This window comes from Merops nubicus, unplaced genomic scaffold (genome assembly GCF_000691845.1).
Source record: "Merops nubicus isolate BGI_N331 unplaced genomic scaffold, ASM69184v1 scaffold15255, whole genome shotgun sequence".
Taxonomy (NCBI): Eukaryota; Metazoa; Chordata; class Aves; order Coraciiformes; family Meropidae; genus Merops; species Merops nubicus.
Window position 1 is genome coordinate 13,323 of NW_008609070.1, and position 14,358 is coordinate 27,680.

General features: G+C 42.4%; 1 protein-coding gene across 1 annotated transcript in view; it reads right to left on the reverse strand.

Annotated features, from left to right (window-relative positions):
- The window catches only part of ALS2 (amyotrophic lateral sclerosis 2 (juvenile)), a 33,921-nt gene that overhangs the window by 1,532 nt on the left and 18,031 nt on the right, over positions 1–14,358 (reverse strand). Inside the window, exons 14-31 of the mRNA XM_008940496.1 lie at positions 14,188–14,316; positions 13,761–13,831; positions 13,326–13,392; positions 12,852–13,054; positions 12,682–12,747; positions 10,985–11,083; positions 10,366–10,530; positions 8,112–8,223; positions 7,737–7,814; positions 7,489–7,622; positions 5,571–5,738; positions 5,186–5,303; positions 4,465–4,622; positions 3,619–3,741; positions 2,509–2,685; positions 2,096–2,141; positions 1,050–1,111; positions 260–409 (exon numbers count right to left, since the gene is read on the reverse strand). Of these exons, the coding sequence (XP_008938744.1) occupies positions 260–409; positions 1,050–1,111; positions 2,096–2,141; positions 2,509–2,685; positions 3,619–3,741; positions 4,465–4,622; positions 5,186–5,303; positions 5,571–5,738; positions 7,489–7,622; positions 7,737–7,814; positions 8,112–8,223; positions 10,366–10,530; positions 10,985–11,083; positions 12,682–12,747; positions 12,852–13,054; positions 13,326–13,392; positions 13,761–13,831; positions 14,188–14,316 (2,126 nt within the window). The remainder of the gene's footprint in view (positions 1–259; positions 410–1,049; positions 1,112–2,095; positions 2,142–2,508; positions 2,686–3,618; positions 3,742–4,464; positions 4,623–5,185; positions 5,304–5,570; positions 5,739–7,488; positions 7,623–7,736; positions 7,815–8,111; positions 8,224–10,365; positions 10,531–10,984; positions 11,084–12,681; positions 12,748–12,851; positions 13,055–13,325; positions 13,393–13,760; positions 13,832–14,187; positions 14,317–14,358) is intronic.

Below are 14,358 nucleotides of genomic sequence, written 5' to 3' on the forward strand. Positions count from 1 at the left end.
CTTGTGATGTTTTTACTTTTTATACAGGGTGTTGTGCAAGACCTGTGCTTTCCCTTAACCTCCTTCTCAGGTCACAGCAATTTCACAGTTAACACTTCACAATTTTTCAGGCCAAAGCAAACAGCCAAAATGGAAGATTTTGTAAGTTACAGAAAGCTAGCAATGAGTCCTACAACAAGAAGCAGGAGCAGTTAGTACAGGTGAAAGTGCATGTACTGCCTATGCTCAGCTTATGACCAATGCCACTCTTGGTGCCTACCTGGCTCGCAGCACCACGTAGAGAAAAACAGGAAATAAGTCATCCATGGACCACAGAAAATCTTCCTGAAGAGTCTCAAGCACATTCTGAGAAATCTCTTCAAAAGTCTGCTGGATCACCTTCAGCTTGTCAGCTGGTGTAAATGTGGTACTATTTGCAGAGCAAAAGCAAACCAGGAAAACAATGAGAAGTGAGGTATGTGTGCCTGAGCTGAGAAGCTGATTTGGCAGCTGGCACGCCCCGTGCCCAGGGGGGATGAGCCAGATCCCTTACCCCAACAGCCACAGCTGCCAAGGCTCAGCACTACCCCAGGCTGGCACTACTGCATCAAGGCACACTGCTGCAAGTGAGGCTGTCTGCACCCTTTTAAGATGTTTTAACATAGCAGTAAAGGAGGGAAGTTCCTTTCTAAAAGCCTTCCAATTTCTACTTCAATTTTTACAGCAGGATTCCTTATGTCAGCTGACAGACACAGGAAAGCTCCCCATGCACAGGTCATTTGGCCAGAACTGTTTACAAATTCACATGTATATCTGATTAGACATCCCCATGCTTTTGATTCTAAATTGTATCCTATGGACACATCTTCTAGTCACAATTATAGGGCTGTACTTCATTCCCCACTGGGAGAATTTGCTGATGTTTTCAAGTACAAACTTTAAAACTTCTTGGTGATCCCTCTCACAAACATCAACAAAGAAAAGGTGATGGGTAAAAGGATCACAATCAAGTAACTAGACACTGCTATAGCAGGAACAGTAAAGCAATAAGATAAATGTCAGAGAATTACCTGATTTGCTGTAAACATTCAACTGCAGAGGCAAAGCAGGCATCTTTTGTGTTTGATGATACCTGTGTAAGCACAAGAAGAGTTATGGTGCAGGTTTAACAATCCCACTACCCAGCAGAAAAGCAGAGTCACGCAACACTGCCATGAAAGACACTGTTCCCAGTTTTCCAATGCAAAGAAAGGGGAACGTGCCTGTATGCTGAAGTCATCCAGGAAATCTGCCTACATAGAGTTGGTATGAGTTTCCTTTAAAATTCACAAAAGACTGTACTGAATTCCTTGCTATGTTACAAGAATCAGGTTTTGGGTCTCTTCCAGGTCAAGGAAGACTGAGAATAATTAAATCTCAATGGTTAACAATCAAGAAGGAATTGTAGAATTGGAACAGCTAAGAACCAGAAAAGCCATAGCAGGTGATACTCAGGTTTGGAGCAAACAGGAAAGAACAAGTACAAACATAGGCTCAGTTGCATGTGAAGAGCTGAACTGTTTCTGAATAGAGCAGGTAGAGAATGAATGGATGCAAAAAGACCAAGAGAAATTCACAGAAATGAGGAAACTGGACAGCACAGAGAAGCAGATAAATGTGTCTTGGCTAAAAACATCCTGTTTAATTGAAGGAATGACCCAGTAAATAAGGTAAATGGCTGCATCATAGATTGCAGAGTTCAGAGAAGACACATGCCAAGAATAAAAACTGTAATTCTCCAAATCAGAAAGTATACAATGGTATAACTCTCTTAATCAAGCAGCCTGAAAATCTCCTTGCCAGACTTTTCTCATGCTTTGATAATGGAAGACCAAGCAATTGTCTTCCTGAATTAGAGTTCAGAGTAAGACAGTAAGTGACAAAGCTGGGCTGCCAGCTCTTATAAGAAATCACTACTGTAGCTCTGAAGAAGCAGACAGATTTTAAGGAAACAAGAACACAGAGCATCTGTTCAGCAAAAAGCCTGGTTGAAAATTCTTTGACTGCTTCTTGCTCTCAGCTTCCCGCAGGAAGCACTTGGCAGAGCACACTGCAAGCCAAGGCCCAGGGGACATACCTTTCTGCTCTCCCCAAGGATGGATACAGTTCCTGGCCAAAATTTCCTGCAAGAAACAAAACAGTCTGTTGAGAGAGCATGGTCTTGAAGCTTTTTTTCACCTTATGAAAATGAAGTTAGCATGTTCTATGAGATACAACAGCTCTCTCCAGCACAAACAGCTGAAAATAGCCCAATTTAAATCCTCACTCTGGCTCTGCAGCAATGCCAATCTTTTTTCCCCATCCACCCACATTTTTCTAAGAGGGAAGTTGTGATTCACACACTCAAACAACTAATTAGCTGGAAGATATGTTCAGATGCATTTTAACCAAAGAAAACACTTCAGACAATAAGAGTTGTTTTAGTTGCTTTAGGTGACTGTGTGCCATAATCCTTTCCTAAGTTCTGCCCTCTTGCTGAAGTGTACTTACACTTGCACCCCAAGAAAGCTTAGAAGAGCCAGATCAGTTTGTTTGTTCAGGCGTAAGACACATTCCCAGTAAATATCTTCCTCACGTTCATTGTCTAAGGCATACAACATAAACAGAGGAGGGTAGAGTCGTGGCAGTAACACAGGCAGCAGCAAGCCAAAGCTGGTTACCACGTAGCTATTGAAAACACACAGACAAACAAAACAGAGGGGGAAGACATTTTTAAAATCCAATTGTCTATAAAATTGAATGAAAAAATCATCAGAACAAATTTTTTATTTACTATGAGACTATGAAGTACAAATCCATCAAATATTATCTGTGCTAAGAAATACTTAGGAATACTTTTCCTTTACAGCCCACCTAAAGGTGGGTTTGGGGTGAGTGGTTGTGGTGCAGGGGTTTCTGTGGTTTATGTGTTTTAAACAGAACACTGGCTTTCTTCCTTGTATAATGTAAAAGCTGAATACTGTACTGTATAATTAATTCAAGTTTTACTCGTGTCTTCATGCTAATAGTTTAGTTCCCATTCTGAGCCACTCTGTGACAGCTGACCTTTACCTTCAAAGCACAAGCTAGACAACAGGCTAAAACCCACCATGTTACCTGACCTAGCTCCATACACTCACACTTCCAGGCTTCATAAAGTCAGCAGCTGCTTGGCATCAAACTGCAATCCTAACAGGGAAAACAGACCTCAAGATGCCTCCTAGCACTACCTGCAGAGCCCACTGGAGCCTCTCTCAGCAGGCTGTCTCGATGGGTCCCTCCCCCTTGTTCTGGACACACCTGAGGCTGTTGTGCACAGGATAACGATGGACTCAAGGGTGAGCTCCATGTGATCAGCTACTTGTGATGCAGTGTATGTGCACTGGACCTCCACTACTCCCAGTGCTCACATCCCAAGTAGTTTTCTGAAGCACAGACCCAAGCCTGAACTTGTCTACCCACAACAAAAAAAAAGTGGGGGGGAAAAAAAACCTCCTTATATCAGTAAATTAAACATGTGCTGCTTTCTTCCTCCACCCACGAAAAAAATGCAAATAGAAATAACATGAAGCCTTCATTAGTTAGGTTATTTTTCTTCTTCCCCCACCCCCCTTGGCGTACCCCGGCTCCGGCGATTCCGATCTGGAGTCAGATTTCCCGCTGCAGAAGGACCGCCTTCCTTTTGTCTCTGCTGCCAGACATGGAATTGTGCTGCCCTCCTCCGGAAGGTCAGGAAACAAGAACCTGGATGGCCAGACACAACAACAGGATTTCGTGTCGACAAGTCTCCACAAATCACAGCATTAGGAGGCAAGGCTAGAGAGCAAAGAACAAGTCAGCTGAAATTACACACACTGGGGGGACTAAGCCAGCACAGCTACCAGATGTACAGTATGATCCACCTGGAAGACAACCTGGGAAGGCCAGCCTTCCCAATGCCAAAGACACCTTTCCTCCTTGACCACCTCCCTCCAGACAAGGCTTCCAATAGTTCATGATTTGGAGTATTTTTGCTTTCAGACTGGCAGGACCCAGTTAAAGCTGTAGCTGCTCTCAAGAATCTAAGCAGACACTTCATAGGAACATTGCTCATTTGGTCAGTAAGAACTTCAAACACACACAGTCCCCACGAGTCCCCGTCCTCACCATTCTTCTGTACGCTTTGGACAGTGTCTTTTCAGAGCACAGATACCCAGAGACACCAAATTAGGAATCCACATTCACAAGCTTCTTGTTTTGAAGTACATTATCAGATGTAACACACTGTGGTGAAGACTTTAATCTTTCTATCTTGACAGAATATTCAAGAACATTAACCTTATAAAGGTTAAAGAAATATAAGCAACCCCCAAAACAGAGTAAAGATGCTGGCACACTTGGACTGCATAAACACTGGACAGTTTCAGTACCTGAGACAGCCTGAAGGAATTCAGCAGCAGTCTGCCCTGGACACCAGGGTCTCCTTACCTAACCAGCTGGAAGATGCGTTTGAGGTAGGACTTGATCTCTCTGACAGCCTCCTGCAGCAGTCGGCGGTTGGATCCCACTCCAACGTAGGTCATCCTGTAGACAGCTACCAGTGTTTCCACCAGCTTGCCCAGCGGATGGAGAGGAGTGTCACAGGCCTGAGGTGAAAGATATTCATTAGCCAGTCAGATAAGCCAATGCCAGAGAAGTTACAGAAAAAAACAGAATTCAAGAGAAATGGGTCAGAGATCCAACAACAGGCTTGGAAAAAAAAAAATTACAAACACATTGTAAAAATTAGCCATATATCAGCCAATTGCTATTTGGATTATAAAATTTATGTATTAGCTCAAAACAGCTGAGAGGAGTAAGGACAGTAGAAGAACCTGTGCTAGTACTCGGACTAGTCACCTGTCCAGTAGTACTAAAATTAACATGCAATAATTAGCAAGTGTTTCAAGAGGCTTTGCTGGGATCCAACGTATAAGAATTAAACCAGTAACTGAGCAGAAACTGACTGTAAGGCAATGTCTACTAGGTATACAATGATTTTAGTCTTAGTTGTAGATTTTAACTCCATAAATTAGGAAGTTATGAGCAAATCTGAATGAATACAACCTGGCTTACAGGAGTGCAAATACAGAACAAACTAAGGAAAGCTTTTACGAAGCAAGTGTGACATCATGCCTTACCAACAAGCCATGTGAGCATTTATCAATACCTTTATCAAGTATTTTTTTATATTTTCATATTTTTCCAGGGTGAAGGCACCAGTGTGTTGTGGAATGAACTCCAAACTTTCCAGTGTCTGCGTATGTGAGCGGCTCAATACTTCTGGGCTGCAGTTGTAAAAAGGACAAAGATATTGTACAGATTAAGACAAAGCAGGAAAACAACCCTGAAGCTAGCAACTGAACTAATACTAAAATCAGGATGTACTCAGAAGGGTTCACAGTGCAGAGCACCACGAGTCCTGATTTTGTTTAGGATGTTTTGCTGTTGTTTTATCTGAACGTTTACAGTTGGAGGCTCTAGCCTAGAGTGTGATTCCCGTTGCCCTCTCAGTACTCCCTTTGTCTTGCAGAACCCCTTCCCCAGGAACCCACCTGTCCTTGTGCTGCCGCCGGTTGGTGGTCAGGGCCACGGCAATGTTGTCCCAGGCCTTCCATCTGTCCCCCTGGCCCGGGCTCTCACAGCCCAGCTGGCTCCAGCACTCTTCAAACACTGCCTTCCACTTCTCGTCGGGGGGCACAGCCAGCACCCCGAGCTTCCTCCTGACAAAGGGACGAGTGAGTCTGTTACAGTGAGAGCTGTGGAACAACACACCCCGCTCTGAAAGCCTGAAAAAAGTCTGAAAATGTCAATATTGTACCATTTTACAAAAAAAAAAAAAAAAAGAGATACTTGGTCTCCACTGGAAAGCAAGTTTGTTAGTATGAATAAACCTAGCACCTACTATTTATTTATGTGCTGACTTTCAACATCTTTTTAAAATTCTTACAAGAATACTTACTTTTATTCCCTTATTAACATACATTAATCCATGTAACATGTTACAAGATAAAAATGTTTTTAATACCAAAATGTGGGAACAATTATGAACCTTATTACATCAGACAAGTCAGTCTTAATCTTTCTTGTAGTCTTCAAAACAAAATGGTTTGTTTAAACACAAGAACGGACTGGCTGGTTTGATCCCAAGACAACAGGCCATACATGCACTTCACTGGGCATTTCTTCACCACCGATACTCATCCAGAAGGCTCAGGACACATTCATGTAGCAAGAACATAGTCCAAATATGTTCCAAATTTCTCACTACCCTAGGATGCACAGAGTGCAGCTGCACAGATGAATACCACGGATGGATGTAGTACTGCTCCCCTAAAGCAGTGCCCATGGAGGATGCTGCATGACATGTTACAGAGGTGCTGGTAGAGAGTGAACCCAGCTCAGGCATCTTCTCACTGGCAGCCAGTGCTCAGGGATCCTCTACGGCCAAAACAAAACCAAGAACTGTTCCTCTCTCTCTATGTGTAGATATCTCAGACACATAGTGAAGTTCAGGGCTTTGAAACACTTTTGTAAAGCAATTAAGTGCTGTCAGGGTTAAGAGTTATACTTTTATTTAAACCAAGTGTCAGAAACAGTTTGACCTTTCTTTAATATTTTTTTCAATCACGTTTGAGCACTAGAAACACTGGTACTTCCCCTGCCTCCAGTCTCACAAAGCAGAAAAAGTAAGCTCTAAGCCTTCTCACAAATTATACCAGATTTTCAACTTCAAGAGAACCTGAAAAGGGTAGAAACAACCCTTATTTCATGAGCAGTCCTCACAAATATGTACATACATTTATTCATAGACTCCCTACTGGGGTAAAAGGCAGACAGCTGCTAACATTGCACGTGTTCACTTCAGCAGGGAGGCCTGCTTAACTTTGCATCCTGTTGTAGGTGTCAGCACTGTCAAAAGAAATTACCAGTGAATGCTTCAGGAAGCATGCTGAGAAGTAATCCATGTAAAAGCATTAGAGTTGTGTTTCCCATTTTTTTCTGAATTTGAGAACATGCTTCAAAGATATTGAATCCTGTAGAACACCTACCACTGTTGTAAGCCAGTATATAATGCTACCAAATACTGATATTTCACCAACTATTGAAATTTACTTAAATTTCTTTTGCTCAGATACCTCAGTTATGACTTAACTAAAATAAATGTGGGGTTTTTTTTCTTCCCAGAGATAACTAAGCAAATTGACCTAATGCCCCTGCTATAGAGATACGGTTATATGGATACTTTCCAAAATTATCTTGGCCAAGTTTTGGACATGCTCTCTTTTGCAGTTTTTCTTTTGCATTCTTCTTCTCTATGCATTGCTTGGAATACACTACTTATTTTTGGAACTAGCTAATTCTGTCCAAATGTGTCCCCACTGGCATTATTGACACACTAAATTAATTCCTTTACCAACAGAACAATTATTACTGAACCATGTGAGAAATTATTTCTTAGTCCACACTCACAGTGCTTTAGGTTTGTCCTTCTCATTCTCATACAAGCTTGGTTTGAAGTAAGTTCCTGTGATTTTTATCCCAGATCCCCATTCTCCACTGAAGAGACCTTCAATATAATCTCCATTTGGCAAGGTCAGTGTTCCCTTGAGAGAAGAAATTAAAAAAATTAACTGAAATCCATCAGGAACCAAACTACAAGGAAAAAAGACTTTTCATTTAGATGATAACTGTTATCAAGTGACCACTGTAATACCAACCTTTCCACTCAGAGTCCAGTTATCTGAAAACTCCCCCTCATAGACTGTATCATCCTCAGAAAGCAGAATTCCAGTCCCCTAGAAAGAGAGCCATGAAGAACATAAAGTAGGAATTCTAACAGAAGGCCAGACCACAGATCTAAACATATACTGAAAAACCTGTTACTAATTCTTAACAAATAATTTTTGTAAAAGCAATTTCTGAATTAGTCCTGGGTAAAACAGAGCAGGGATTCTAAAGGCAGTTTGAAAAGCCAGAACAGAAGGTTGGAGGAACAGGAGGTTTCCACAGCCTAGCACACACTCACTGACCCCAGAGAGCTACCATGCTTCGAGGGATGGTCCCTACAGCACGGAGTTCGGTGTTCAACTCACCATCATTTTGTTGGTGCTGAAGGCTCCTTCATAGTACAGTCCAAACTGAGTAACCACAACACCATTGCCTTGGCAAAGATCATCTTGCCACATTCCCATATACTTTTCTCCTCTGAAGAAAAAAGAAGCAGGGATAATGAAGTTTAAGCAGTACATTTATAGCCTTTCTTTGGCTTTACTGCAATATTTGGCCATTACAGAAATCACAAGAGTCATACAGCACTTCCTTCAGGTCCATCAATCTAGCTTCATGGAAATAAAGACTCAGTTTTGGTTTAGTTTGGCTTTTTACCTAAAGTCAAGATGACTCGAATTGGGAGGATAATAAATGAAAGAAATGAAGATGTGCTACCTGAGGAATTGTAAGGACACCTAAAAAGTCATACGCGACATTTTGAAACTATTAGATTGCAAACATCATAAGAAAAGTGGTCATGTTATAGAAAGTTTCTAGATAATAGCCTAACAAAGGTCATGCCATTAAAAAATAATAATAATTAGACCATTAGAGACTGCTCACAAGTGAACAGCATCTTTCAAACTAGCATTTTAAATACTGTTTTGGGAGTACAAGTCCACAGAGGTCAGGCTAGTGTTTGGAACTAAATGCAGGTCCCAAGATTTTGAAACAATCTGTTTTTCCAATTGTTCTGAAAAAGAACATGATAGTTTCACTATACAACTAATAAATAAATTTTGCTTGCATTTAAGAGGGGAACCAGTAATTGGTTGAATAGAACTTTGGTTATTACTGAGCATTTTTCTTCTAGTACCCAGAAGAATTATGGTCAGAGTGAAGGAGCAAGCCCAGCCACTAATCTAAATTCAGGGGTGTCTTCAGGCTGATGGGAGCCATAAGCCAGCAGGATGCTGGTTCAGTTCATCACACCAGCTGCAGGGTCTCTGCTGGGTGAAGGCTTCTTGAAGAGACAAATGCAGCATTCTCAGTTACCAGGAAAGAAACATAACAGAGCACAAGTCCTGCAATAACAACACCATGAGTGTCTGCAGCTATTCCTTATTTGTCTGGGCTGAAGAATACGTAGTGAAGACAATAAATCCTTAAGCCACAAACATGTGCACATACCCTTCCCTGAGACCAGACAAAACCACCATGAGGGCAGCTCACTCATTTAAGTAACTCTGGAAGAGAAAGAAAACACCACATGCCTCTCTCACTGTGAATTGCCACTGCATTTATGAATTCTGGAGGTGAGAGAATCTGTGAGGAAAGCTGCCATCTCTTGAGCTTGTCCCAGATAAATAAATTACTAAAGTATGTGGAGATATCTTGATGTTAAAGTATAAGAACAGCAACCACCACCAATGAGCAGGACTAGGTATTTCCTAGTCCTAGCTTTGCATCTGAAGATGCTACAAGAGGTCTGTTTCAGAAAAACATCCACATACATACTTCTACACACCCCTTCCAGAATTTCTACTATCCTGCTTTTTAAACTGGGCTTACAATTTAGTTAAGCCCAAACCAGTTCTCTTGTGCTCTCACCAAAAGCTCTCATTTCTTGAGAAAACAGCATGAAATTGGTGACTGAAAAGCACAGACTATATTGAACTGTGCTCAGACAGTATTCATTTAATGCAATGCTGTTTCTGAGACCATCATTTCACTAACCTGCCCTAAGAGAAAGCATCTTCCTTCTGCTGCACTGACAGAGTAAGTCAATGGAAAACCTGAGCACCAGCTGGGATTTACCTGTTCCTGTACATCCCATCACTGAGCAACCCAGTCCTACAGGCCCAAGAACAGAAGAATGCTCCTCACATGACATTCATGAAACCTTCAGCACTTGCACAACATGACACCTCAGTAAGATACCAGATTCAGTGACAGTTTTCAGCCAGGAGTATGGTAGGAAAGTGAAGCAGAAAAAAAAAACAAACCAGAACAAAACTCCCCACATTTACTCCAGAAATAGCACCAAAAAGCAGCCTCTAGAACAAATTCTTTAGGCCATCAACCCAGAAACCCTACCATAAAGAAGGAAAAAAAAAAGACATGCACTACTACTGCTACTAACAGATCAGATCCTTTCCTGCTCTTTTTGCAATCAAAAAGCACCCTCTAGAACAAATTCTTTAGACCATCAACCCAGGAACCTTACCATAAAGAAGGAAAACAAAAAAAAAAAAGACATGCACTACTACTGCTACTAACAGATCAGATCCTTTCCTGCTCTTTTTGCAATTGTATGTCACGCCAGAGTTTTAAGGATTGGTGGAACTGAAGCATTACCTTGTGATATCATCAAAAACTCCATAGCCACTCTTCTTATCCATTGTCCACTGCCCAATGAACATGCTGGGAGAGGAGGAGGTCAGCTTCCCACTGCGCAGCAGACCGTGCCCGTGCCGCATGTTATCCTGGAAACACCCTTCGTACACCTCACCAGTAGCATAGCTAGAACCAAAGAGTGCAAGTAAAATCCCTGCAATCTACTTTTTTGTTGCATTTTTTTGGTTGTTTTTGTTTTGAAGCTTTTTTTTTCATTTTGGGTGTGTTGTTCCCCCCCCCAGATAAGCACTCTCTTTCCTTCTAGGAATTACATTAAAGCATATTTGGGATAAAAATGAGCCTTTAATACAAGTCTTTTGATGCTTTGTTGTTTTAAAGCCACTGTCTCTCTAGAAAGCAAGGTTAGTAGAGGTCTTTTCTCTCAGTAGAAAGAATCCTCTATTATTGAAAGGTGGTAGCAACAGCTGAATAGAAACTAATAAGAACATTGCACAAGAATGCATGGCAAGCAATCACCAAAAGCCAAGCAGAAAAGAATCCAAGCTGACTGCAACAACCAGTACTGTAACAGGAAGGCACACACACAGGAAGGCCCGAGCAACACAAGTGCCCCAGTTACCTGTAGACCCCGTGCCCACACATCTTGCCTTCCTTCCAGTAGCCCACGTAGTGGTCGTCCTTGTTGAGCGCTCTGTTGGGCACGCGGTACTCGCCGAACCTGCGCCGCAGGGAGAGAAGGAGCAGCTGTGACACTGGCAGCCTGCACCACACACAGGGCAGACCTGCCACAGACCCACGCTGAGATCAGAGTGCTCTGTGGAACTTCTAGTGCACCTCATCAGCTACAGTTTGGGCTTTTTTAAGAGCAGGAATTCCAGCATGGCCAGGTGAGCTCAGCCCACCCTGCTTTGCTGCTGTCTGACAATGGCACGCTGGAAGCATTCGCCTCTCTACCACACTGCAGCATCCTTCTCAGCCTTCCAATGGCTACAGGTCCTCTCACATCCTAAGGCAGCTTCAACCTTTCTTATCTTCTTCAGGTCTTGATATTCAAGCAACCTTTGTTCCAGGTAAAGATGAGAATGTATATTGCTACAGAGATATTTTAAAAAAAAAATCCCCCAAAGATCTTAGCTTCCAAATATGCTCAAATAGTGGCACAGAACTGTACACAATGTTAGTATGCCTGAAAATAACTAGACACACGACTTCAATTTATTGATTTTAATCTTCTGAAGAGATTAAAATCCAGTTATGAAGGTTCTTCTGAAAGCATGTCTACCCCAACAAGACATTACTATAGTCAAGAATTGAGACTATAGCATGCATGCTGAAATACAAATGCATGCATCTGATAAACCCAGCAATTACAGCTGAATACTAATCCATTTATTTCTAGTGGGGATTTGTTTGCAGTAGTACCTTCTCCAACAACCCTAAAATCACCAGAGTTAGTTACACTTGCTGTTAGTTACAAATGACCAAAGCTCTAACCTGGTTTTAGGTATTGGTGTAATAGCAAACTATATGATGCATTTTCAAATAAGCTGTCTGCAGCCAGACCACATTTCTATTTCCCCTCAACTCAGTACTTGGAAAATACATCTGGAAGCCAACAGGACTCCTCATCTGTTTTTATCCTGCCCAGTACAGACATGTGTACTCTCCAGAGTCATATAAAAATACCTTTGCAAAGAAGTTACCCTCTTAGGAATTAAATCCATAGATTAATTCAAAGCTGTGTAATAAAGCATTAAGTTACTTTCAAGTGGTCTTATTTGTATCACCAGATAATAATGTCTAGAATTTCCATTAGTCCTACTTTCAAACTCCTCTGATGAAAAAAACATCACCAGGACTTTTGAAAGAAGATGGCAACACATGAAGTTAACAGTTACCTATACAGCAGAATGTATATTGGTTGTATATACCTTCTGCTGTTGGTTGACTGAAGACTTTTTGGTTGGCTTCCTCTGCTTAGGAGTTTACACCTCCCTGCCCACCCATTCTTTCTCACTGGCTGTTTTACCATGCCTGTCCTCCATCCTACAGCTGATTACCCCAGTTAGTTTCAACTTTTACAAAAGAGCAAGTTTTTAATCACACAGTTGCAGAGTCTGTTGTGAAGACGCCTAGCATACCTCTGGATAAATAAGAGATTATCTATATACCCACATACAGATATATCTTGTTAACATACATAACTCTGAGACAGTAAGATACACTGCAAACCCTTTCATGAAAAGGTGTCTGTCATCTCCTACAACAAAAGGTATTCCTTGCTGTCTGGCTCCACAAGCAGTGAGAGGCTCTTACCCATCTTCCAGCCCAGTCCGGAAGGTCCCAGAGTACATTCTTCCATCTGCCCACTTCAGGACTCCTCTGGAAAACAGGCGAAGCCACACACGGGTATAAGGCAATGAGTTCCCCCTGCACTGCCTGCCTGATGGCTGGGAGCCACCACCCTGCTCTGTTCCAGCTGTTACCTGCCGTGGGGCTTGCCCGAGAGCCACCTCCCGTCGTAGACGGCGTCCTTAAAGCGAGGGTCCTTATAGAAGGTGTACTTGGCACTGCGAGAGATGGGAGGCTCCTGCCTCGGCACGCTCCCACCAGCCCCAACCAGGAGTAAGTCAGATGTCCCCTTCAGGGCCTGATCCACCGCTTGGCTTATCGCCCTCAGCCACTTGGTCTGCAACAGAAAGTGTTTCCTCACAGAATTTAGCTAACATCTGGCCCTGCACTGAATCTCCCCTTTACAGCAGCCACAGTAATCTGCTCTGTGTTCCTCAGCACAGTGCTGTAAGCTGCAGCACTGCTACTGTCACCCTGCATACCAAGCTACAGGGAGACCTTACTCTTGGTGAATATCTGGGCAATACTTTTCCCTACTTGGTTTCATAGTAGGAAAGAAAAACCCATTTGTGCCACTAGAGCCACACAAAATCTGCAGATCTGCCTACCTTTTCCTGTGGTGTCGAAGAAACGAGCACAAGCTGCTCTTCTGGTGTTATAATCTTCAATCCATTCCTATATGGGAGGGAAGGGAGTATTTTAATCTAGTGAAGTTTCACCCTGAAAAAGGCAAGGTTTCTTAGAGCATGAGTATTGTATTTTCCCTCCTCTCCCCAGCTAGCATTCACTTTAATATTAAGTCCACAGTGAAAACAAGCAGCAGGAAAGACTGCTTGGTTCCCTCTTGGCTACCTTACTCTTTCTGGTGTTTATACAACTTTTTTAAGACACAGAAGTACAGTAAGTTTTCTGAAACAAGAAAGAGTGGTAGACACAACTGCATCCAGCCTAGTCTGCTCCTAGTTTACAATAATTGGCTATAAAATGCTCATCCTCCTTCCCAAGGTATCTGACTATTTCAGCATCACAGCAAGAATACTCACACGTTACCAGATTCTTCTGAAAGAGCTTCTACCCACAGTGTGGACAAGGGAAAAATATGGTGTGTTGAGAACTGTAGGCAAAGAGAAGAAGGGAATCTTCACCAGGTGCTGATCCATTACCCTGCCCATGCTTTTTCCAAGAGGTTGGGATTTTTTTTTTCTTTCTCTCAGGAATAAGGAAAACTGAGCATTACAGGCTCCTTACATGCCCCTCCCTCCAAGAAACAGCCCACAGAACCCACGCCAGCTACAGGGCAACAGCAATCAAGCATGAAAAAAAAAAGTACCAAATTTCAAGTTTGTCAACGTGAAAAAACCAACTCTTTTAAGTGTTCAAGCAACACTGCAGTGAACAGTGCAAAAGCTTATTTTCATCACATGCTTGAAGCAAAGAAAAGGCTTTGTCCCTGGCTACGAGCTGGCTCACCTGAGCATGTACCAGGGCATCATTGAAAAGGATGAACCAGTTGACAGAGAACCTGCCTGCGTGCTGCAGGGACAGCCCTCGATTGCTGCTCTCACAGATCAAGCGACGCTCTGGCTTCCGCAAGGAGTCCTACAGGTAGGGTTAAAAACAAAATTACAGAAGCTTCCTTCT